Source organism: Cheilinus undulatus, linkage group 5 (genome assembly GCF_018320785.1).
Source record: "Cheilinus undulatus linkage group 5, ASM1832078v1, whole genome shotgun sequence".
Classification (NCBI taxonomy): Eukaryota; Metazoa; Chordata; class Actinopteri; order Labriformes; family Labridae; genus Cheilinus; species Cheilinus undulatus.
Window position 1 is genome coordinate 29,871,642 of NC_054869.1, and position 26,379 is coordinate 29,898,020.

Consider the following 26,379-nt stretch of genomic DNA (forward strand, 5'->3'; position numbering starts at 1 on the left):
TATTAAAGGCAGCTTAATTAGGAAGGTATCCAGTAAATGCACTCATCTCAGAATGAAGATTTGTATAAATCAATACACCAAATTATTTTCTGCTTGCCAGGAAAATGGCAAAAAATACAAAGACAGTATTTCTAAGAAATGTTGTGTTTAAGTTGTCAAGTCTGTAGAGAAAGTTTACAGGAAGTGGAAGATTGCAACACTTTCAGCTGTGGAGCATCAGGAGTTACGAATAAATATTGATTACATGTGACCTGTACCTGCACTGTAACAAACTCCTTTGTATTTGACGATGTTCTCGTGCTGAAGTGATTTGAGAATCTCAATCTCTCTCTCAAAGTCCCGTAAGTGCTCTGCAGTGCTGTGCTGGAGTTTTTTAACTGCCACCACCTCTCCTGTGTTGTCCTGGAGAGGGTCATATCGACACATCTCCACACTGCCGAAGTTTCCCTTGAAGACAATAACAACTTTAGTGAGCAAGTTTCAGCATCTTCTCATTCAGGGTCTTGGCTTCATTTCAAAAAGCTTTCTAAATGTGTATTAACCCTTTGATTTTCAGGCTGAAAGCATCTGCTAATAGAGCTACTGATAGTTCAGATATAATGGGAGCCGTTTTGTAAGATATTCACAGTCAACATAAGAACTCATTAATCTTGCATTTCTTATTTAAAAGTAACAGTAGGCCTAAAACATGTAGATCGTACAGGTGCATCTCAATAAAATAGAATATCATTAAAAAGTTGATTTATTTCAGTAATAAATCATAATATTTCAAGCCTTTATTTCTTGAAATGTTGATGATCATGACTTACAGATAATGAAAACTCAAAATCCAGTATCTCAGAAAATGAGAATATTGTGAAAAAGTTCAATATTGGAAAGTCATGGTGCCACACTAATCAGCTAATTAACTCAAAACACCTACAAAGGTTTCCTGAGCCTTTAAATGGTCTCTCAGTCTGGATCAGAAGCCTACACAATCCAAGTTTCTTCAGGCCCAGTGTAAAATTTCCACAGTCAGTGATGGTTTAGGGAGCTATGTCATCTGCTGGTGTTGGTCCACTGTGTTTTTATCAGGTCCAAGGTCAGCGCAGCCATCTACCAGGAAGTTTAAGGGCACTTCATGCTTCTTTCTTCGAAACAGTTTTATGGAGCAGGACTTGGCACCTGCCCACACTGCTAGAAGTATCAATACCTGGTTTAAGGACCATGGTATCCCTGTGCTGGACAGGCCTGCAAACTGGCCTGATCTAAACCACGTGGAAAATCTATGGGTCATTGTAAAGGGAAGATATGAGACACCAGACCCAAAAACGCAGAAGACCTGAAGGCCACTATGAGAGCAACCTAGGCTTCCAGAACACCTCAGCAGTACCACAGACTGCTGGCCTCCATGTCACACAGCATTGCTGCAGTAATTTATGTAAAAGGAGCCCTGACCAAGTACTAAGTGCTGTACATGCTCATACTTTTCAGTAGTCCAACACTTCTTCTTTTTAATTGTTTTAAGTAATACTCTAATATTCTGAGATACTGAATTTTGGGTTTTCATAAGCTGTAAGAAATAATCATCAAAATTAAAAGAAACAATTGAAATATACAAGTTTGTGTTTAATGAATCTAAATATGATTTTCATTTTTGAATTAATTACTGGAATAAATAACCTCTTTGACAATATTGTAGTTTATTGAGATGCACCTGTGTATGTGCCAAAACCAAAGTTTGCTCCCAAAAGCACCATCCCTATATATTTTGATACCTTGCCCAGCTGCTGTAAAAATATGAGGTGTCTCTCCTCAAACTGAGCCGGTTCCTGACTCTCAATGCCTCCAGTTGCCCAGCCTGAGCCCGCTGTCCTGTTAGGCAGGATGTCACTGTCCACAATCAGCTCATAGTCTGGAGGGATAAAATAAATAAAGTTAAGCTCAAACAAGAAAGAAATGGACTGCTCAGAAGTTTAAAAAAATACCAGTTTTACTGTTACAGAGTGCCCTGAAGTGTCCAAGCTTTGCACCTGGACCACCCTATTATCATCACTTGGATACACTATATTGCCAAAAATATTCGCTCACCTGCCTTGACTCACATATGAACTTAAGTGACATCCCATTCTTAATCCATAGGGTTTAATATGACGTCGGTCCACCCTTTGCAGCTATAACAACTTCAACTCTTCTGGAAAGGCTTTCCACAAGGTTTAGGAGTGTGTTGATGACCATTCTTCCAGAAGCACATTTGTGAGGTCACACACTGATGTTGGACGAGAACGCCTGGCTGTCAGTCTCCGCTCTAATTCATCCCAAAGGTGTTCTGTTGGGTTGAGGTCAGAACTCTGTGCAGGCCAGTTAAGTTCATCCTCACCAAACTCTTTCATTCATGTCTTTATGGACCTTACTTTGTGCACTGGTGCACAGTCGTATTGGAAGAGGAAGGGGCCATCCCTAAACTGTTCTCACAAAGTTGGGAGCATGGAATTGTCCAAAATCTCTTGGTATGCTGAAGCATTCAGAGTTCCTTTCACTGGATCTAAGGGGCCAAACCCAGCTCCTGAAAAACAACCCCACCATAATCCCCCTCCACCAGACTTTACACTTGGCACAATGCAGTCAGACAAGTACTGTTCTCCTGGCAACTGCCAAACCCAGACTGGTCCATCAGATTGCCAGATAGAGAAGCGCGATTCGTCACTCCAGAGAACGCGTCTCCACTGCTCTAGAGTCCAGTGGTGGTGTGCTTTACACCACTACATCTGACGCTTTGCATTGCACTTGGTGATGAATGGCTGGGATGCAGCTGCTTGGCCATGGAAACCCATTCAATGAAGCTCTCTACGCACTGTTCTTGAGCTAATCTGAAGGTCACATGAAATTTGGAGGTCTGTAGAGATTGACTCTGCAGAAAGTTGGCGACCTCTGCGCACTATGCCCCTCAGCACCCACTGACTCCGCTCCGTCATTTTACGAAACCTACCACTTCATGGCTGAGTTGTTGTCGTTCCCATTCGCTTCCACTTTGTTATAATACCACTGACAGTTCACTGTGGAATATTTAGGAGCGAGGAAATTTCAGGACTGGACTTGTTGCACAGGTGGCATCCTATCACAGTACCACTCTGGAATTCACTGAGCTCCTGAGAGCGACCCATTCTTTCACAAATGTTCATAGAAACAGTCTGCATGCCTGGGTGCTTGACACCTGTGGCCATGGAAGTGATTGGAACACCTGATTTCAATTATTTGGATGGGTGAGTGAATACTTGTGGCAATAATTGTGTATGTCTACTTGGTCACCGTTTAGGCACCGTCCACACGGAGACGAAAACGATACATTGCCGTTTCGTTTTGAAAAAGTTTTCTGTAAAGACGGAACCACTGAAACGACTGAAAACGACGTAGTGCATATGCCAAGCCTGTACGTGGCGTTGTAACGCTGCCACGGAAATGCATCAAAGGAGAAGAAGAAGAAGAAGAAGAAGAAGAAGATCACAGCAAACTGACACAAACTTTCTTCTAGTTGTCCTTTTGGTGGTTCTCCGCAGTGGATTTAAGAACATATTGTTTATGCATTTCACTGTGGTGGTAAAGGAGCATCAGATTTTGCTGTAAAAGCCATAACAAGCTCAGTAGCTTCTGCAGCACAAACATGACCCTGAAGTCCGCCATTAATGTTTTGGTGAGACGCACGCAGGCACCATAAGGGAGATACGCTATGTGTGGCGTAATCGTTTCAAGAAAGATGCGGATAGCCATCCACACAGAGACAAAACGGTAGTCGTTTACGGATTTATGCACTCTGGGACCCGTTTTCAGAAAGTATTGTTTACAGTCACCTGAAACGCTGTTTCCGTGTGTGAATTCTTTTCCGTGTGGATGGGGCCTTAAAAGGTAACCCACCGCACCCCACCCCAAACAAACAAACAAACAAACAAACAAACAAACAGAACTACATTAGTCCTGTTCTCCTCCTGGAAACTCATTATGAATAGTCATTCAAAGATGGCCTGACAGTGTCAGGAGTTGAGTCTCTGTTTTCACTGAAGTGGTTCAGAGGACACTGTGATAAATGTGTGTAGTCTGACGACATTTGAGATTCCTTGCCAGTGTGACCTGGATTCCCTGTCGTGACACCGATAGGGGCAGTTTGGCTTTGCTGCTGGTGAGCAGTGTATCTACCAACCTGGTGTGAAGAGGCTGTGAAGGTCACGGATAATGGCACGAAAAGTTGGCCTGAACGTGGGCTCGTAGTCCATGCAGCTGGTGATCAGATTAGCCAGCTCAGTCCACTTTGGAGCAGGAAGCTGATGATGGTCCTCATAGAACAGCATTTTCTAAGAGACAGAATTGAGCATTAACTTAAGAACTGCTGGCAACCTCTATAAACCTGAGCAAATCTAATGACACTTCACAAAAATGCATCTCATATTTTGTATCCATGTTTAAGTCTAGTCTATTAGATTAGATTACATTAAATTCAAGTTTATTGTCATTACTCAAGTGCAGTACAAGGTGACGAAATGCAGTTTGGCATCTAACCAGAAGTGCAATAAATAGCAAGTGCAAGTAGTAGTAGTATTTACAGAAATGTACATATAAAAAAAGATATATGGCTTAATTATAATATGTATTAAATAGTTTGTTATAGACATAATTTACAGATATTGAGGTGAGTATATGGGGCACAGATATGTATTTACAGGATATTGTATGCCAAAGAATATAATACAGAATATATTATGGTGCAATACACATATATATGTGTGTATGGATGTATACATGAAAGATATTAACATAATATACAGATTGAAGACGTGTTACAGATATGAACATTCTATACAGATTTAAATACTATGGACATATTATACAGAGGTATGACAGACATGTGAGAGTATGACCAGCAGGGAGGCTGTAATAGGAGTCCTTGTGATGCGTTGGGCGGTTTTCACCACCCACTGTAGCGCCTTGCGGTCTGAAACAGAGCAGTTCCCGTACCAGACGGTGACACAGCTGGTCAAGATGCTCTCGATCGTTGGAGGCGTTGGTGAGCCTTCTTGACCAGGCTAGAGGTGTTAGTGGACCAGGAGAGGTCCTCAGCAATGTGGATCCCCAGGAACTTGAAGCTGGAGACAGGTTGGACTGCCATCCCGTTTATGTGAAAAGGGTTGTGCGTGCCTCCTCTCTCTCTCCTGAAGTCCACGATGAGCTCCTTGGTCTTGCTGGTGTTAAGGAGCAGGTTGTTCTCAGCGCACCAAGCGGCTAGATGCTGTACCTCCTCCTTGTAGGCCGTCTCATCGTTGTTGCTGATGAGGCCAATCACCATCGTGTCATCCACGAACTTGATGATGGAGTTGGATCCATGTACTGACCTGCAGTCATGGGTGAAGAGGGCGTAGAGAAATGGGCTCAGCACACAGCCCTGTGGTACGCCTGTGTTGAGTGTGATGGTGGTGGAGCAGGTGTGTCCTGACCTGACATGCTGGGGCCTGTTAGTCAGAAAGTCAATAATCCAGTGACAGAGGGATGAGTTGATGCCCAGGTCTCAAAGTTTACTGGTTAACTTGGAGGGGATGACAGTGTTGAATGCTGAACTAAAGTCAACAAACAGGATTCGTGCGTATGAGTTACTATTGTCCAGATGTGAGAGCACAGAGTTCAGCGCTGTGGAGATAGCATCGTCTGTACTCCTATTGCTGCAGTAGGCAAACTGGTATGGATCCAGTGTGGAAGGCAGATCTTGAGGTGTGCCAGGACCAGTCGCTCGAAGCACTTCATAATGATGGGTGTGAGTGCTACAGGGCAGTAGTCGTTTAGGCATGTTGGGCTGGAGTGTTTTGGAACTGGAACAATGGAGGTGGATTTAAAGCATGCTGGTACAGCTGCTTGGGCGAGGGACAGGTTGAAAATGTCCAAACCCCTGTGAGCTGATCTACACATGCCCTAAGCACACGCCCGGGGATGCCGTCTGGGCTGGCAGCCTTGCGTGCGTTGATCCGGCTCAGTGCAGCATGAACGTCTATGAATTCTGATTAGGAAGTAAAGCAACAGACAGAATGTTTTTTTTCCACACCAATGACTATAGTTTACTGACTGGTGTAAAAAAAAAAAGGGGAAAACTTACTGTGTTCTAATGGGGCAGATTTTATCAGCATGGCATAAATGAGGTATAAATGAGCATTTTAAAAATCTGGATTTATGCCATCAGCTTAACAACATCAGATGCACTCACTTTTAATAAAAGTCAAAGACTGACAGACTTTCACAAATTATCAACATTAAGTTTGACAAGGTTGAAAATAAGCCTCATGTAAATTTCACCCAACTGTCTCTAGTGTTAAATGGTAGATGATGGAGTCACACACTTTTAACCTAACACAAGAATTATTAGCATTTTGGGTGTTATATTTTTAGGGCTGTAGTCAACCAAAGAAAATCTTTGTTGACTGAAATTACATCCACACACCATCCATTCGATTGGTCATGCCGTTAGAAAACAAAACAAAACTAAACTAAAAAAGAACACTTAATCTGTAACAGGCTCCTCAATGCACCCTCTGGTAGACTGGATGACCTTAAAAATCAACATAACAAGCTTTATGAGGCACTTTTGATAATTTTCATCCTTAATTTGTTGTACTAAAACAACAGCTGACTCAGAGATGATCAGCACGCACCTACCTTTAATCATATAATTTACATGATCACAGCAGGATAACTTTTGGGCATCAGAGTCTACAAAATATCTTCAGTCAATTGTTTCTATTAACTTACAACGATAACTATTAACAGGATCACTTGTTCAAGCTGGAGCTGTGTCATTTATGAGCAGGGATCAGATGGCATGCAGCGTTTATTTACTGAGGTGAAGGGAGAAAAGTCATCTGGTTGTGACTTCATGACAAAGCGACATTGTTTTATCTCTCTTTGCTCTCTGTCTGCCTGGAACAGACACTAAGGCTGATGTGAACACTTCAATCTCATGATAAACGGGCAATATTATACCCCATACTTACAGACCAGTGATTTAAACAGGTCACGAGAGTTGGAGCTATGATGAAGGGCAAAGCAGAGACACTCAGCAGTGCCACCTCAGTAGCCTACAAAAAGCCGGCATCTTCATATCGAGTTTAAGACCTGTTGTTTCCAAATTATCTACAGCCTAACTCCTGGAAACAATCAGAACAGAACATGTTCTGCGTCACTTTGTGTGCCTCTCTGCATGTACTGCCCAGCATTGCTCCCCTCTCTCCTGCTGTGTCTGTCAGTCCGCTGTGTGCTCCACTGTTTCGTTCTCGCACAGCGTGACCAACCAATAAACAGGAATCTTTGTCAGATGAGAGCATACTGGCCAACCATCAGACCAGACGAATGAAAGGTGTCAGCCCTAAATATTTTACAGTCAAATTACTTGTGGTCCAAAACTACTCAGGATGTCTTAACACATGTAGAACAAAGCTGTTTTATCACAGACTGTGACACCATTAGAGCTCCTGATTGTCCTGCACTTATGTACAAACTGACTGAAATTTTGTTTTTAAATATTTGGACTGACTTTTGGCATTTGTCTTTGAGCTGAAGTGAAACCTTCTGATTTCATGTTGCAGTGCAGTGAAGTGAAAATAAAGAGCAAATAGAGAGCATAATAGAGAGAGAAATATTTCAGCCAAAAACTTGTGAGTTTACGGCATGTTGAAGGTTCCCAAACAGAGTTGGAACAACGTGTAGCTGATGCTAACCAAAGACACCTAGTTTAAATTCCAGGATGTTTTTTGTTGTCTTTTAAATCCATGACAATGCAGAGGAACATGCTAACCTGCTCGTGCAGGTTTCTTACGCAACGGTTAACCTCCTTAGACTGTCAACAGGAACACAGGTTACAGCAAAGGTGTGTCAACAACTCTTTTTAATTGAACACAATCAGAAGGCAGTTTGAAAACACTCCTTTGAATTAAAGGAATTAAAATCCTTTACCACTATACAGTATAAACAGTATTTAAATAATAGATAAATAAACATTTAACAGTGTAGCTATACGATATATTATACTCTGCCCTACCTTAGAGTTATCAAGTGTTGCTAGAGGTTTCTCCCCACCACTGCAGATCTCCCACAGTGTGGTGCCAAAGCTCCATTTGTCTGCAGCTAGGCTCAGGTTCACAGGTTCCTCGATACATTCAGGGGGCACCCATGGGATCCTCTCAACCAGAACTGATACAAAAACAAACACTCTATCCATTAAAGTTATTTCATGATTTTTAGGTTTCACTATAAATTGCACTATAAATTCAGGAAAAAAATAAGCATTCATTTCAGTATAATGCACAAATAAAATAAATTCCTGCACTGAGAAGTGAACTCCTTTGAAGCTTCCAATAAAACACGCCGAAACATAAAAAGACTGGATGTAACATCTGTGCTTTTTGAAAGATTTCATTATTTTTAAACCACATGATGTGGTTTGCTGAAAAGCATCTTAAGACAACAACAACACGAAATTAGACTAAAACAACAAAGGTATGACCAATGACCCAAATTACAGCAGACCCACTAGCCAAGGCTTAGTGCGTAAGGATATGTTTGCAGAGGAGGAGGAGGATGATTTTGATTTGATCTAAGATTTTAAGAAATATTACTGGACTAAATGGTTCTAATGGGTTAAGATGATATGTGACAGACGGAGGTGGACAGAACAACTCTTGACTGTGGATCTGTACATCATAACTATCAAGGTTGCCATAGACTGAGAATTAACTATCATACTTGTAGCTGGCAGGACTGTAAACTGCATGAGACACAAACGGATGATACTAAAAGAGCTTGCCTTTTCTATATCAGTTAGATTTATATTCCACATTTTCAAGTTGGCAAATCAATGTGAAACTGGACATACAAGCTCAATACACTTTCATCTTTGTTGAACTGCTGCCCCATGCTGATCAAGTTTTGTATTACAGTTAAACTGAGGATAAAGAGAAACTCACTCTCTTTTGGCAGGACTGTGATGCTGATGCCAGGATCACTTAGTTTGATGAAGGGGGGGTTTCCGGATCGTCGGTCCTCCTCTCTGATCAGAAGGATGTTTTTAGCACAAACATTCCCATGGACAAGATGCTTTTCTTCCTGCAGGTTAACAGAGGAAGATATTAACCATCTCCTAAAAAAAATCTTCTCAGTTTCTTTTTCTCAATTGTTTCAGCTTTTTATTCCAAATATACATAGCTAGGTATCTTAGTCTTAATCAAGCTGTAAATTGAAGCAATTCAGAGCAAGGATATCTAGTCATGTATTTATTCATTTATGTTGTGTTTAGCCCTATCATTCTTTAATAGTACATTTGAAAATTTCTCCTGCAAAATGTAACTATTTTCAAGGGGGGGCTGTTCTGTCAAAATCATATAACGGGTTACCCTTCATGTTTGTCAACCTTTAATCTGAAAACTTTTAACTCTATAAAATGTCAGTAAATACAGACTCCTACCAGGAAGTTCATGGCCCAGGCCAGCTGCTTGGCCACCTCTAGCTTCCATAGGATGTTGATCGAGTTCTTGTTTTTCTTCAAGTAAGTGTCCAGTGACCCGTACTTCACAAGCTCCTGCACCATGATGTCTGCAGAAAAGTGTGTTTTTCAGCTCAGGTTAAAAAAAATCATTGATGCATTTAGAAAACCATTGCAATGTTCTTGAACATATCAGTTTCACTTTATTCTACACAATGTCAATAACATTAAGAGCCACTTGGCAAATGGGGTTAGCCAAAGCTACAAACAGGACCACAGGGATTACGTGTCACACCCCAGAAATCTTAAAAAGTGATGATGGAAGGATTTAATTTTATGACACATTTCTGACTTTATGCTTTCCTATTTACTTAGTTTTCCTAGGATCACTAAGCTTGCTTCAGTAATTTAGTCATAGGATACTGCTTGACAGTTTATTGTTTCACACTATGAAAAACAACATTTTAATTTTTAAAGAGGGAATAGAAAAAAACGGGTTATACTTTTGCATTATATTTCAGTGTACATTGATGATAAAAGAGGCATCTTTGAATCCAATTCATGGGCTGATTACTAATAAGGATTTAGGCAGCTGTGAAATGTTTTCTTTGATAATTAAACAGGAAGTATCTTAGAGTCACATCATACCAGGCGCAGATAACGGTGACAGCTACAGTGATCTGGACAAAGAGTTTCTGCATAATTCTTGTCGGGGTTATCAAAATAATTCACAAAAATCTCAACTACATCCAATCCACTGTACATGTAAATCAGATGTTTGAGTTTCAAAATTCTCCAGGGTAAATTCTATTGCAAGTCATACTGATGATTCTGATTGATTGAGACATTTCTGATCACTTTGATGGAAAGCTTTATATACGGTGCAGAAGTCTTATGAAATGAAGACGACATGAGACAAGCCAAAGTGCTTTGGATAGGGGAATGTAATCCTCCTTAGAATAGCCCACCATGGTCACGCTATAATCACTGCTCTGAGCCAAATAGAGTCTGGTTAAGATTACAGCGTCAACAGTAGATTCTTGACAACATAACAACTTAATGAGATAAGCTCATGATATGGCCCAAATGACAGTGCACTGTTTGTGAGTTATGTGCAAACAAACAGCATCTGTACAGTGAGTGTGTCTATAAGGCTGACTTACTCTCTTCTCCGCAGACGCACACGCCATAGTTAAGGATCAGGTGCTTGTGTGACAACTGACTCATCATACTGGCAGCTTCAAAGAAAGACTGTAAGACAAAAGAAGCCGGAGAAATGACTTCAAACAAAGACAGCTACAGTTAATGATTGCACTTATGAAGGTTAGGCTCACAGTTTTTCAAGTGTGTGGACAATGATAAGGTGCCCAAACAAAATTGCAAAGATATTCCTAGATGCAATTTTTGTTTTTTTCAAAATGGCTGTTATAAGATTTAATCAAAACAGGATTATATCGGAAGTCCACAACAGCAATAGTTTCAGTTTTGAATCATCAAACAGATGTTTCACACAAAATAAGGGTTGTGAAATTCATGTCAAATGTTTCATTTCAGACAGTAATCTCAGATGAGAGAAAAACGTTTGAGAAAAATCCCGGACAATTTAGTTTCTTGGACAACATGATGACCAAGAAACTACACTTCTCTTTTTAAATCATGTCAAATTAATTATTGGACAATCCTTGTATAAAAAAAAGCCTGAATACAAGACAACAATTTAGACTAGAACAGATTTAGAATTAAATGTCACTATCCAAATATTGATTGTTTTTTTTACAAACATTCATCTGTCCAACCAACAAAACCTTTTAAAGGTTCAATGCCACAGACCTCAGAGTAATTCCTGTGGGCTTGATCCAGGACTTTCATGACTACTTCTGTTTGGTGCACAAGTCCATAATCGCCCAGCTCTTTACGTACTCCCTTGAAGATCTTTGTAAATGTCCCTTGGCCTAAACTCTCCATCTGAAAGAAAGCCAGGATTTCAGGTGTAAATCATTTTTCCAACAAAAAAAATCTTGGACTTACACCAATGATTATCAAAGTAAATTTAAAGCATGTGTTAAAACAGAAAAAAAAACAAGTATAGTAATAAAGAACTACAACTGTAATTTGTGTACAAAACTTTTAGATTACTGAAAACAAATATGACATCTCATTAAAGGCAAACTCTGCTTACAAATTCCAGATCTTCCTTTCTGATCTTGTGAAACACCATCTGACTGATGTTATGTCGATGCAGTGATGGAGATGCAGGCACTTCAGAGCCCTTGTTGCTCCTGCACACGAGGAGGCACGACTTTTCTGTTGGTTTTAATAGAAGAGTAAATGGTATCAAGAGGAGGGCTGAACATATGAAAATGTAAAATGAACTCACCGCAAAGGATGCCCGAAAGGCACTGAATTAATGAAAAGGTACATTTTATAAACAAGAGCTGTGCAGTCACATACACTGTTTGATCAGCTGAATGAAGCCACTGGATACACGGTTCAATAAGATGAATCTCCAGCTAGCAAACACACTTCCTTAGTGACTGGGCACAACTTGATAGTAAGTTATGTGGAGCTACTGTTAAAGCTCAGTTAGGATATTTGGTTGGACTACTGTCCTCGTCCCAGTAGACGAACTCCAGGGAAGATCAATTATAAAGCATGACAGGGACGTTTGCTATCTCCATGGACGAGGGTAGACACACGACTAAGGAAATGTTGAATACCAAGACTTTGTGGTGAGAAAGAACAGCATCTCTGACATTTTGGATTATTTTGGATTCTAAGACTCATATCAGACAAAGCAAAAAGTCATATGAAATCCATATCCATGACTTACAAATCTGTGTGCAAAGTTTCTAAACTGTGCACTCAGATTTGAAAACTTTTTTTTTTTTTTCCAGGACAATGGCGTTGCTGCCTCTATGTCCAGCAAACAGAGGGTTGTGCTAGTGAATGGAGGTTGCGATCAATGGTTGCATTTTCCATCAGAGCTTAGCCAAAACACAATATTTTTCAAATACAACATCGCTTTAAGTTATTTCAGAATGTATTTTACCTTTGGATTTAGGAGGACAGCACTTGCTGAACTGGAAAATGACGCTGTCAGAGCGTACAGTTTCCTTTTGGTAACAGCTGAGTAGTTGCTGCAGATTGCTAAAATTTCTTTTGGTTCCACTGAGGTTAAACTCCCCGCTTTCAGACCTGGTGATCTGGCAGTGCTTGTATTCCAATGTATCATACACCTAAAAGACACAGAGGAAAGCAGATTCTTAAAATTATTCGATATGAGTTTCATTTAAAGACTCATCAGAAAAAAAGAATACTGCTACAATCAGGGAAATATCAACAGAGAAAGTAAAGGTGTTTTCATTTCAATAAGAAAAAATTACAGGGAATAAAAAAGGAACTCCTTTAAAAAAAACAAAAAACCCTTACATGTAGTCTGTATGAACATGTTCTCAGTGTACGCATGATGTGACTGTATGTATGCTAAGATTAAACACAAAGCAGTAAGTCCAGTCTGGAGGCTTATCGAAAACAAAGCCAATGCACTACAGTTTGACTTACTTGAAAGTTAACATTTAACTGACACAAGCTGCTGCAGGATATTATGTGGTATTCTGCCTCATATGTGTTGCAACAATGAAGCAAATTTGGAGCCATGACCGTCCATATTACAGTTATTAAAATGAGGAAAGCTCAGATACAAACCCCTGTTTACAGACGAAGAAAACTCCTGAAAATTGACCAAAATTTGTCAAGGTAAGCAGCAAGTGTGAACACAAACAGGCACATTTTTTATCACAAATGGGTAATATTTAGGGGTTCGTTTTCATTCAAGTAGGAAAGTCACCTTAGCATCTATCTCATCATCACCATTCTTATAAAATTGTGTCACTGCACTCATATCTACTAGCTTAAATTACATTTTCTGTAGCTATTTATTTTATCTGGACAAACGGTTTTCAGTTTTAAGCTTACATACCTGAACAGGGAAAGTTAGGAAATATTTGTTGAAGTCTTTCGGGCTACATCTCAAAATGTACAATCCTCGCTTGTCTCCGCTTTTTTGGAGCCGGTTGATTGCAAACTCCATTCTGGAAAAACAAACAAACAAACAAACAAACAAACAAACAAAAAAGCCACATCAGGTAGGAGGAGTGAGAGAAGGTTATTAATCTGTTTGTTTGCAGAAACAATTAATTCACACACTGGGGTCGGGCACACAGATGCTATAAGGCATATGGGAAACACAAAATATTGTTCTATGTTCCCTTGTGTAAAAACCTTATACAAATGGAGGTGGTTTTTCTGCAGGCATAGCAAATGTGTCTGGTGCAGTAGAGCTGTTACATGTAGGAGGAAGATGTAGTAGTGTGAATTATGATGAACAGAATCTGAAAAGATTTTGTGGCTGTGCCTGTTTGTATGGCTTTTAAGCTTTGCTGATCACAAATTGGGCATGACTATTGGTCTGACAGCATTAGAAGTTAAATTAGCTTGTCAGAAAAGTGTGATAATGATGGTACAAATACATCACTACTGGCAGCTTTAACTTAATGTCTGTGTTGGTTGGGATAATACCCTCCACAGTACAAAACAACTGCAAATACATGTAACAGATATTTGTGACATTCTTGAGTGTTATTTCAGTTTCAGAGACACTTGTGTAAGAAAAGCCTATCTCCTGTTGTTGTGTCTCCTGTTGTTTCTTATTTGTCAAGGAAAAATTACCCTGGCGTTGTGGTAATACAAAGAAAGAGTTGATTTATTCTTCACTCACGAGATTGGGCCATGGCAATGTGAAGCGATGGCCTCCACAAGCCGAGGAGGAGCAACTTCTTTAGAAAGGTAGTGATGTGCGTCTGTAGTTAGACGATAGTAGCCATCAATAAGGGACACAAAGGAGAGGGCTTCAGAAAGACTGGAGAACTCCAGCTCCTACAATAAACAACAACAAATGTTAGACATATGTTAGAAGTTTGTGTGATGGAGATAGGATGTAGGGGGTTTACAGTACAATTAACTGTTGCATTACTGTAAAAACAGGGGGCATGTGGACAAAGAATGCATGAGGCTGTAAAACAGACATCCGAAAACGCAGTTAAAACAAGTCAGCTGATTTTGGTGAAGAGAAATAATTCTAAGACGGGACCAAAACAAAAATAAAAGTAAAAATTGGTCATCTCTCTCTCCTCTCATGAAAACTTGTTAGTAAGCAAACAGCCTCTCTCTACTTTCCCTGTCCCCTCTTTTTACATCCCTCTTCAGCCGTACTCTGTTTTTATGTTCTCATTAACTCTGCCAAGGAGGTAATGTGATCGGGTGGGTTTCTTCGTTTGTTAGTTTGTTAGCAACATAACTCAAAAAGTTGTGGACGGATTTTCATGAAATTTTCATGAAATATCAGAAATGGCATAAGGAAGAACTGATTAGATTTTGGGAGTGATCCGGATCACTGTCTGGATCCAGCAATTTTTTAAAAGGATCCTGTACTATAGGGATACGGCTAATGGCGGAGGTCTGCGCTGTTACCACTTTACACCAGGAGATGGTGGACATGAGTAACTTCAATCCCAGCAGCATTTTGGGTGTGTTTCTATTCAAAGTTTTGGAGTTTATAGAGTTTAAAAGACGCAGGCCCGGTCGAGGAGACGAGTCGGAGCGTAACAGAGAGGAAGACAGTGAATTGTAGCAAGTACACTTTTAATACGCTCTGTGTGTTTTATTCCTATTTACTGACGTTTATTTTTTGTTCTATGTGTTTACACCAACCTGCTAATGGGACTGGGGATGGAAATTAGCCATTGGGCTATAATCCCATGTACTTACATGTAAATGCCCATTAATGCATATTGTCCCATTTTTAAAAAACATAAATAAATCTCAAATCTCAAAGCTGGGAGGAATAGAGGAATATTCACCCTCTGCCATGACTTCCAGTTGTTCTGTGAGACCATGGGTGAGACTGTCAGTGCGTCTGTTGGCACCAGCAGGCAATGCTTTTGCCATGACAGTCCACCCATAGCGAAGCCAATGCTTTGCCTCACCGTGTTTCCACCCCACCGGGGAGGGAGTAATCTGCAAATACCGTGGTGGGGGGCACGTGGGGACGGGTCCAGGAATTTTTAAAGGATTTTTCACTATTGGAAGATAGGGCAATGTTGAAGGTCTGCGCTCTCCGAGTGCTCTTCTAGTTTCACATGTGAGTGTAATGGTTGAAGACAGCTAGGATATGGAGGAGTTATGGGATGTTAGGGTAAACAGTCAAACCTTCCTGAGATGTCGTAGGCTTCACTTGATGAAACAAGGGTGAAGAGAGACACCAAGTTGATAACCTTTGTGACTTTTCATTCATATACCAGTTGGGATTCATATGGTAGACTAGGATCAGCATTGTCACCATCTGAAAGTTTACATAAACAGAGCCTGAGTCTGTTTTAGGCAGCAATGCTGTGTAAACGGTTGTGGTCACTATGGTTATGTGACGGATCAGTAGGGCATAAGGGCATTGGGAGGAGGAGTTTCCTCACTGAGTGCTTATCCTTTTCATTAGGGTACAAGTATCTTGTGTTTTATTTCAAAAAGAACTTAACTTGGGCTTAAAACTTCCACCGCTCTCCAACTATTCCTAAACTCTGTATTGTAAAACTCAAGTTGCATAAAAAGCTTGAACCTAATTCTTATAATTCTTTGTCCACAACTGCTGAGAATTTTTGTTCCATGCTGATATCCAGCTCTTTCATTTCTTTACACATGACTGCTGAGTTTTTTCCGTTTCCTTTTTTGTTTACAACAGAGTAAAAGGCAGACATCCAGAAAAAGAAATTACCAGATTCTTTCCATCCTGTTTGTTGATTGTCACCACCCGACTCTCTGTGGCACCCTCTTTGCTGGCCTGTTTGATGCTGATGTCAGTGACATCAGGATAGTCACATAAGGTCTGCAGCTCCTAAATAAAGAACATATGAAACAACAAATATCATCTGTATGTCCCAAAATCATTTGTAGTTGTATTCTATCACAACACTTCTAAAAATAACAAAACAGTGGGAAAGATAGTCTCACAACCAAAGTCTGTGAAGCAAATTTAGAATGCCAATGGATTCAATGCTTTGTTTCTGTCTCTTCCTTAAAATTCAATGTATTTTAAGGGATAATTTAGTGATAACATTTCTTTCAATTAAGTCTTGTCAATTAAACTGATATGTAGAAAGGATGGTAGAGCATGGCAGTAAAAAAGCTAACAAGGTTACAAAAGGTATGGTTACAAACCTCGCCATTATCTTTTAATTTTTCTCTGCACCACTGGACGCCGCTGCCTGCTGCCACCAGGATGATGAGCTGTCCACTGGATGGTTCCCGGACCTGAAAGGTTTCTGTATAGAAGGCCTTCTCCAGGGACTCCATGCAGATGAGGTACTTGAGCTTGAGGTCGCGTGCTGTGGTCCGACACTGACTGAACTGCTGGATGAAGCGCTTGAAGCGGAAGCGGATTCGCTTGCGAGTCAGGAAGTTGCAGTCCTGGATCTGCGCTCTCACATCCTTTGGCAAGAAGGACTTGTAGCTAAGGGTGAGTAAGACTCTTAATTGAAGACTGGCTTAGTTCCATAAACAAACAACACAAAGATTAAAAGAAAAAACCTGTCAACAATACCCCTCAATTATAGCATCAGTGCTAGAAATCAGGTTTTGTAATGTGAACAATTGAACCCCAACATCAAAGAGTACTGAGCAGGACATAGTTTCAAACAAGTCTTACAAAGTCTTGCCTCTGTTTCTGTACCTTATAGTGTGATAAATGTCGAGCGGCGATGTTTGTTTCTCCTTGGCAGTTCTCGTCATGTCCAGGACAGCCATACCCAGGCACTCTTCCTGAGTCTCATGGGAGTTTGGGATCTTCACCAAACCATTTACAAAGTCATTCCTCCACTGCACACAAAGAAAAGCACAGTCAATGTATACTTCTTCTTTGAACAGCATAGTGAAGTGTTACAGTTTTTTTTTCAGATCATTTGCTTAAAACTTTGATTATATGTGAATAAGCTCATTTAAAAACTAGAAAAGCACTCGGAGAGTGCAGACCTCCGCGATTAGCCCTATCTCCAAATAGTACAGAATCCTTAAAAAAATTCCTGGATCCAGACGGTGATCCGGATCACTCCCAAAATCTAATCAGTTCTTCCTTATGCCATTTCTTACATTTCATGAAAATGTAAACAAAATCCATCCACAACTTTTTGAGTTATATTGCTAACAAACAAACTAACTAACTAACCAACCAATGAACAAACCCACCCGATCACATAACCTCCTTGGCAGAGGTAACAAGTCAAAAGAATCAATTTAAAAGCTATTATGTTCATTCATTCATGTAGTGACCTCACTATGATTCGAAATAGCCCTAGTTAAAGGGACGGCTGACCAACACAACCAATAATGAGCTTCCTGTCACTCGGAGATATCATGTTTGCAGCTCACTCCCCAGTTGGTTGGTGATTGCACAGTCATGGAGAGAGAAAGGAACACACGGCGGTGGGAGATGAAGTAGAGAGAGAGAGAGCTAGTACTTGCGCTCAAGGCAGTGATAGAGAAAAAAAGATTGTTTTGCTGGTCTAAGTCCTATGGGAGTATCTCAACTCCTACCTCAGTGCCAACCTTTACCCCCGCTGCCTGTTTTATTCAGCAAAATGTTTAATTAAGTCCTTCATTGTCTTTTTAAAATGTGAGCTAGCGTCTGTTATAGACATAGTGAGCAGAGGAAAGAGAGTGAGATGTGTCATGACCCTAGAAAGTCTTCCTCTTTGTCTCAACCTGGCCTGTAAACTGAAAAAAGTACACAGATGGTTAGCTATGACTCACATGTTATTTCAGAACAACAGAATGACGTTTAAAATAATTTATTATGCTGCAAAAAGTCTGTTTATTTCTTTAGTTCATTTAAAGTAGGGATCCACAAAATTTGATTTTTTGCAGATATCCGGTATGCTGATATTTACAAAATAATTTTAGCCAATACGGATACGATACTTAAATGTAGTTAAGACCTTAAACTTCAGTCCTTAAAACACACTTAAAAGATAAGAAATGATGATGAGTAAAGAAAAATACCTCAGCTGAAGTAGGTCTGATGGCTCTGATTTGCACTACAAGCAATGCAAGGCAAATTTTGTGGGCCGACTTCCAGATAAATCTAGGGCTAACAACAAATCTTCACTAGACATCACAATTTAAACAATTCATCTGCTAAAGGGGGACCAGGCAGAAAGGAGTGGAAACCACAGATTTAGATTTCCGGGAGGTTGTCCACTAATTGAAAAACACTAAGGGGGGTACAAAACAAAATCCTGGTTTTATTGTGATGAATGCAGGGATATTAAAAAATGTTAGGTGCCTAAAATATTTGGGAGAGGACCTCCAGACCCATCTGACCTGATGGTACGAACTACTGAAATATTTCATGCATTGACCAACAGGTTGTTGCTGAAGAAAAGCATGAAAAAATATGACTTTAATTGTAAACTCTGTATTGGTGCATTTGAAAAATATACAGTGCTTAACAAATTTATTAGACCACCTGTCACGTTTGTCTCAGAGACCATCCAGCATCATGAAGTGCTTTAATGTAGACTCTTTCATTTTCAGTGAGCTCTCAACGTTTTACCATTTTGAACAGGAATGAAGGATTTCAAACTGAATTCACCTTTTTATACCCAAATTTGAGCCGGCTCACTGGGCTTCTCTGAGGCCTTGTACACACGTAGCTGAGTATTTTCTAAAACAAATACACCCCTTCATTTGTTTCTAAAAATACTTTCGTCCACACCTGATCATTTACAAAAAAAGAACTAGTCCACCGTTAAATGCTGCTCTAAGCATGCCAAACCCATAGATGGCAGTGTTTTGCAGATGTGAAACCCGTGCCAGCCAATCAGAATGAACTTCCGTCATTCTGTCTGTTCTGCCAGAAATTCAAACACGGTGAAAGCTGTGACATTTAAGAACCAAAAACCCTGTTTCCCAGCGTACACATGTAACCACGAAACTGGAGTTCTCCAAAATCTCCACTTTGGCTGGAGTTTTCAGAAAAGATCGTTTTTAGTGACGTAAAACTGCGGTTTCGTGTGGAAGACAGGCCTAAACATATAAAAATATATGCGGTTTCCCAGATACTTGGCTACTTGTGTACAAGACCTGAGACGTCAGAAATTAATCAAGCATGACATTCAACCACTAAAACAATTTTTTCTCTTCAGGAATGCAAGTAAATAACTAAAATTTGACATATCAATCAAGAAATATTATTGTGCTTTCTAATTTTTTCAGTTTTTCTGTAAATCAGTAAATTTGAAAATTCATGGATAACAATGATAATAACATTTTAGCATTAAAAATATCATTTGGGTTAAAGAGCTTGTACATATTGATGTATTAACTATTGCAGAAACATAAAAAATGATTTTGGTAATTACCAATGCTGTTAATTTAGGGCAGCTGTGGCATAAACCTTACTTTAGGTGGTGGTCTAATAAATTTGTTAAGCACTGTATGTGGGGAATACGGTTTTTTTTTTTTTTTTTTTGTTCAACACCATAAAAATCAGCCATAAAAATCATAATTGTGAAAAAAAAAATCGTGATACCATTTTTTTCCCACATCGCCCTACTCTACTACAGCCATAAACTTGCTTGTATTGTTCTTTTCTAATAATTTTTACCCTTTTTCTAGACACAACAATTTAAAACACAAATGCAAAATGTCTACACTGTATTACACTGTACTGATGTTGTTTATCACTGTACCTTGCACAGGTGACACGCACCAGAAAGTGTTTCCTATTACAGTTGGCACAATTGTTTTCTCACATGAAATGAGCAATGTCAAATGCCCAACAATCTTACTGTTCATTATCCTTACCAAAATAGAGGCTTTTTAAAATGTGGTTATTTTCTGCTTATTTTATCAGCTAATTTCCAACTGGCATGAGCAGACACAAAGCTCCCTTTGAAAGTTGTAGCAGCCTGTTTTATCTGTTTTAGTCTGTTTTATAACCAACAGAGGCTCCGTGCTGGAACAGGCTAAAAGGAATCCAACATGCCCCACACAAAACTAAACTTAACATCTGTCCAGGGCCAATGCAAGCATGTCTAATAGCTTGGCTGCAAACACACAATGCGCGGTACCCTCAAATGACCCACACAGCAGTGCTTCCCTTCTCCCTTATAGGCTTTTCCCGGGCCACAAGCACAGATTTTCACAGGCATAAATCCACATAATCCTTCAGTTCACCAGAGGTTAGCTCCAGTCATATTGGTGGCTGAAGTAACCTTAGTTCAGTCATATTATACAGACCCCCTGTTTATTTCGTAGGATTTAGACACATAAGGTCTAAAAAAGGGCTGCAGGGCTAAGATGATACATTTGAAAAGTATCTCTTTTACTCTTCCTTCCGGTCTAGCAACACTACGCTTCAGTGTATTTCTGTCTTCCTATGACAAAAAGCCTCTAGCAGTCAATTCAGGCATGGCAACAGTAAAAATGTGTTTCATTCATCACACACAAAACCAGAGCAGGCTTTGTGCAACCTCAATCACAAGTGTGTTCTGCTTACTAAAAGAGAAACGAGACATATTGGCCTCTTAGGCATTAGAAAAGTAGTAAATCTGTTAGCTAATGTGGCATTCATTGTCGGACTACCCAAAAGGATGCCCTGGGGAAAAATGCACATTGGGTTCATACTAATAAGAATCAAAGACCTATTATGTTGCAGTGGGTTACATTTCACTTTAAGGGAATGCCGGCATATTCAATACACACCAAGGGAGAAATTTGTTGTTAGATAAACATGGGCTCCTGTCCAAGTCATGTTTGCCAATAACTAAAAGGCCCAGATCTATTTTTGTCCCCATTCAAAAAAATGCAATTAGGCTATTTTCTTTCAAGATTTTAGAAGATTAGAAGCATTGGAAAACAGACCAACAATTCTGGTTTGGTGATTTCAGGTTTATCAGTTATCAGGGCATTTTGAAATTCTTACAAGTGATTTAACAGACAGCTGACCCATGAACCTTACAGATCAGAGAAAGTCAGACAAAACGGGGGGGTTGGGTTGTTCTCTGAATCTGCATTAATCTGGAGAAAAACAATGAAGTTTCCAGCAATCAGCGAAGTTATTTAATTCAAAGAATTAATGTATTTGATAACTAGAAAAGGTTCAATAAGCAAAGGCAAAGCCAGTATTCTAGAATAGTTTTTTAAGCCTGACATGAAAGGCTGTTCACTCAGGGCAGGGTCATAAAGTGTCAACATTTTGTTGTACTGTGTCTTGGCTGCTTTATTTTAATCAAACAGAACTTACACGCAACATTAGAATCTTGATTAACATGTACTCATATATTTGCTAATAACAGCAGATTGCTTCTACTTGTGAGAACATTCAGTTGCATTACACAACTATCTTAAACCACAGCCTGCTGCAGTCTGCTGAAATTCATTTACTCATATTATTCAAACACAGTTCTGCTGCACTGTAGTGAGTCCACAATAAAAAAAAACCTTACTTCTTGTCCTCTGACTTACACAACTCCAGTGCAGATGCTGGTTTCTGCATTATGGGTTATGCTGTCTGACATTTGACATAGAAATGTAACGATATTACAAGTCATATTTCGGTTATGGTGATCTAAAATATCAGGTATTAGTATTATCATGGTTTTGTGATAATTTACTGAAAATGTTCAAAAGGTGCTGCCAAGTCATTTGAAATAATTCCACCAAGTTTTTATAAAAAACAACAACAACAACACAAATACAATTAACAGCAGAGAGCACTATACACTGTCCTATTTGTAAAAACATCAAATCATAAAGTTATCAAATGCAAATATAAACCTTATTACATGCGCATTAACCAGTGTTGGGAGTAACGCGTGAAAGTTACTTTTTACAGTAATTAGTGGTGTAAAGTGTTTCCTTTTAAAATCATTAACGCCATTACAATTACAGAGAATTTAAATCACTCGCTACTTGTTACTCTTACAGCCGACAACCTGATGATAACGTTTAATAAACATGCATACCATTTCCACTGTCCAACTGTCAGAGTTGTGTCCAAGCTGACAGTCAAAGGTACTACATTTTGGTATAATATAAAACAATGCTGATGTGCTTTTGGCTGATGAACTAATTGACTTTCTGCTAAAGTCCTTCTTTACCTGTGTCCCTGCTCTTTATTCCGACTGACAGTGCAGTGCTATGGTGTAGACGAGAGAGCAGAGGAGAAAGACAGTGATGTCTCCTCCCTATAGGTTTCCTTCAAGTCCCCAGTCAACCTGTTGATTTTCAGTTCACCCCTGTAAACCAACCTACATTGCACGCTGTCTGGACATCATTTACCATGATAATGTAATGTGGTTATTAGAAATGGTTTAAATAATAATCACAATTTGAATGGTATTACTAACCATGGGGAAATGTTCACTGTCGTCATTAAAACCAGTTTCATCCTCAATCTGGAAAAATCTTCAAAACAAAAAGAGAGTTCAGAATCATCTGACTCCTTTTGTTTGTTGAAAAAAGAAAAACTGCAGAAATATGTAGTAACAGAAATAATTAATAATGTGAAATACTGTGTAATAACAGGCTGAGATATTTGCTAGTTTTTTTGCTCCTGAAAAAATCTAAGTCAGGTACAGCCCTACTTAGAACTGAGACCTTTTTAAATGTGGACCAATTAAAGTAACATGTGAAAATAGATATTGATCCAATACTGACTCAGATGTCTTGACTGGATTTTGGTGACAATGGGCAGATACATGTAGCCCATCAATGCCCAATGTATGGGGAATGCCATCTTAACCAGCCACCATAACTGCAGTGGTGACTGCCATGTCCATCGCTGCAAACTGACTGTGACAGCAAAAAATGTTAAACAGCCACTGATAAATGTTACCATAAAGTGCAGCACTACAAGAACAGGCTTAAAAACTTCCACAGATCACACACCAGCAACTCAATTTCAATTGCCATAATGGAAATGCTCTATCAGTTAACTACAGTGTATGACATTTTAAGACAATGCCTGTGGCATAAAAAAGCCACGGAAACCAAAGGGATCATAGCATAGGCTTCATTACACATACAGGTACATCTAAAAAAATTAGAATATCGGGGCGCGCAGATGGTCAAGTGGTTTAAAGGTTGCACCATGTATGCAGGCATATATGTCTCCCCTTACTCTCTTCCCTGTTTCTGAGTCTATCCACTGTCCTCCTAATAAAGGCATGAAAAGGCCCAAAAAAACGTTTTTTTTTTTTTTAAATTAAACTATCATGAAAAGTTCAGTATTTTTTGTCACTCATTTCAGAAAATGAAACCCATATATTATATTGACTAATTACACATAGAGTGAAATAATTCAAGCCTTTATTTCTTGAAATGTTGATGATTATGGCTTACAGATAATGAAAAACCCAAAAGTCAGTGTCTCAGAAAATTAGAATATTACATAAGATCAATAGAAAAAAAGGATATTTTAAACAGCAATGTCAGGCGTCTGAAAAGTATGTTCATTTCTATGCACTCTACTTGGTTGGCGGCAATCAGCCTGTGCCACTGCTCAGGTGTAATGGAAGCCCAGGTTGCTTTGATAGCGGTGTTCAGGTCATCACCATTGTTGGGTCTGGTGTCTCTCATCTTACTCTTGACAATACCCCATAGATTCTTTATGGGGTTCAGGTCAGGTGAATTTGCTGGCCAATCAAGCACAGTAACACCATGGTCATTGAACCAGCTTTTGGTACCTTTGGCAGTGTGAGCAGGTGCCAAGTCCTGCTGGAGAATGAAATCAGCATCTCCATAAAGCTTGCCAGCAGAAGGAAGCATGAAGGTCTCTAAAATGTCCTGGTAGATGGCTGCATTGCCTCTCCACTCTTCCTCCAGACTCTGGGACCTTGATTTCCAAATTACATGAAAAATGTACTTTCATCTGCAAAGAGGACTTTGGACCACTGAGCAACAGTCCAGTTCTTTTTCTCCACAGCCCAGGTAAGACGCTTCTGACGTTGTCTCTGGTTCAGGAGTGGCTTAACACGAGGAATGCAACATTGGTAACCCATGTCTAGGATTCGTCTGTGCGTAGTGGCTCTCGATGCGCTGACTCCAGCCTCAGTCCACTCCCTGTGAAGCTCCCCCAAATACTTGAATGGATTTTGCTTGACAATCCTCTCAAGGCTGCGGTTCTCCCTTATGCTGATGCACCTTTTCCTACCACACTTTTTCCTTCCAATACACTTCCTATGAATATGCTTGGATACAGCGCTCTGTGAACAACCAGCTTCTTTAGCAATGACCTTTTGTGGCCTACCTTCCTTGTGGAGGGTGTTAATGACTGTCTTCTGGACATCAGTCAAGTCTGCAGTCTTCCCCATGATTTTGTAGCCTACTGATCCAGACTGAGGGACCTTTAAAAACCTTTGCAGGTGTTTTGAGTTAATTAGCTGATTAGGGTATGACACCATGACCTTCCAATATTGAGCTTTTTCACATTCTAATTTTCTGAGACACTGAATTTTGGGTTTTCATTATCTGTAAGCCATGATCCTCAACATTTCAAGAAATAAAGTCTTGAAATATTTTACTCTATATGTAATGAGTCAATATAATATATTGGTTTCACTTTCTCAAATGAGTGACAAAAAATATTGAACTGTTTCACGATATTCTAATGTTTTGAGATGTACCTGTACAGTGCAGTTTACTTGTGCGACAGAAAAGTTGTTTTACACAGCTGGGGAAACCTGATACTGCTTACCCATTCAGGATTCCCAGTCTCATCATAACAGTGTGTAATACTAGAGGTGGGAGAAAAAAATTGATTCTTAGATGCATCGTGATGTGGAGGTGGAAGATTATGAATCAATTTGTAAATGTCCAATAATTAATTATTTAAATATTTAATACTGTGGAATAGTCAGAACAAAAAGGTGAAACTCTGACATGTAGCGCATAACAGCGAGATTTAGATTACCAGTTATTCATCTGTGAAAAAGGACATTTTTAAGTTTGTTATTTCAGATAAGTTACAAGGAAAAGACACTGCTACCTTTGGTTCAGTGCAATTGAAACTATCCAGTTAACACACATCTCCAATTAGAGGATAGTGGACATCTTATTTCTCTCTTTTTTTTCTAAACACAAACATAATGTTTTTTATTGTGTTGGACACAGTAAGGACAACAGAAATAAAAAAAGTGCATCAATAACAGACTAAGAATAGAAATGTAGCCCTACGAATTGTAATTTAATCGAGTTACGGAGTGCCTAAAGATTCCCACCTCTATGTAATACAGGTGATTTATTGACACTGGGATCATACCTAAAGCTCAGATCAAATCTGTATAGTAGCTCATAAAGTTAAAACCATGCATCACTTGCTACTATACAAACTTCAGTTGCAGTAAAACAAAGGATATGAATACAACATGCTCTTAATGCACCATTGACTGGAGTAGATCCTGAAATACGTCTCTGAAACAAATAGGAAATGCACTGTGCATTGGGAACTGGTCTGGATCAAAAATTGATAGTGAATCAAGATGCAACCCACAGAATTAGAAATAAAACTGAAATCATGATTTTGAATCATGGTGTTGAAAATTAGCACTTTGCTATAAACACTTAAAGCAGTGCATCTGGGACCTGTGCATGATTACATGCCACAGCATTAATGTTACTGTGTGTCCATGGCAAATAAATGCTAGATAAATAAATAAATAAATACATACGTACACACATAAATAAATAAGTGTTACTTAAATATTTACACCTCCCCATCAAGTTGTAGATCTGCTTTTAAGTATTGTACTTAAACTGGTCCACAATTAAAAAAGGTCTCATTT

General features: G+C 39.4%; 1 protein-coding gene across 1 annotated transcript in view; it reads right to left on the reverse strand.

Moving 5' to 3' along the window:
• jak2b (Janus kinase 2b) overlaps positions 1-26,379 on the reverse strand; it is a 38,377-nt gene that overhangs the window by 5,232 nt on the left and 6,766 nt on the right. Inside the window, exons 5-19 of the mRNA XM_041787144.1 lie at positions 17,268-17,413; positions 16,757-17,048; positions 16,314-16,433; positions 14,265-14,422; positions 13,467-13,578; positions 12,537-12,723; positions 11,667-11,791; positions 11,318-11,452; positions 10,651-10,738; positions 9,470-9,597; positions 8,973-9,111; positions 8,048-8,199; positions 4,175-4,325; positions 1,758-1,894; positions 258-447 (exon numbers count right to left, since the gene is read on the reverse strand). Coding sequence (XP_041643078.1) covers positions 258-447; positions 1,758-1,894; positions 4,175-4,325; positions 8,048-8,199; positions 8,973-9,111; positions 9,470-9,597; positions 10,651-10,738; positions 11,318-11,452; positions 11,667-11,791; positions 12,537-12,723; positions 13,467-13,578; positions 14,265-14,422; positions 16,314-16,433; positions 16,757-17,048; positions 17,268-17,413 — 2,260 coding nt within the window. The remainder of the gene's footprint in view (positions 1-257; positions 448-1,757; positions 1,895-4,174; positions 4,326-8,047; positions 8,200-8,972; positions 9,112-9,469; positions 9,598-10,650; positions 10,739-11,317; positions 11,453-11,666; positions 11,792-12,536; positions 12,724-13,466; positions 13,579-14,264; positions 14,423-16,313; positions 16,434-16,756; positions 17,049-17,267; positions 17,414-26,379) is intronic.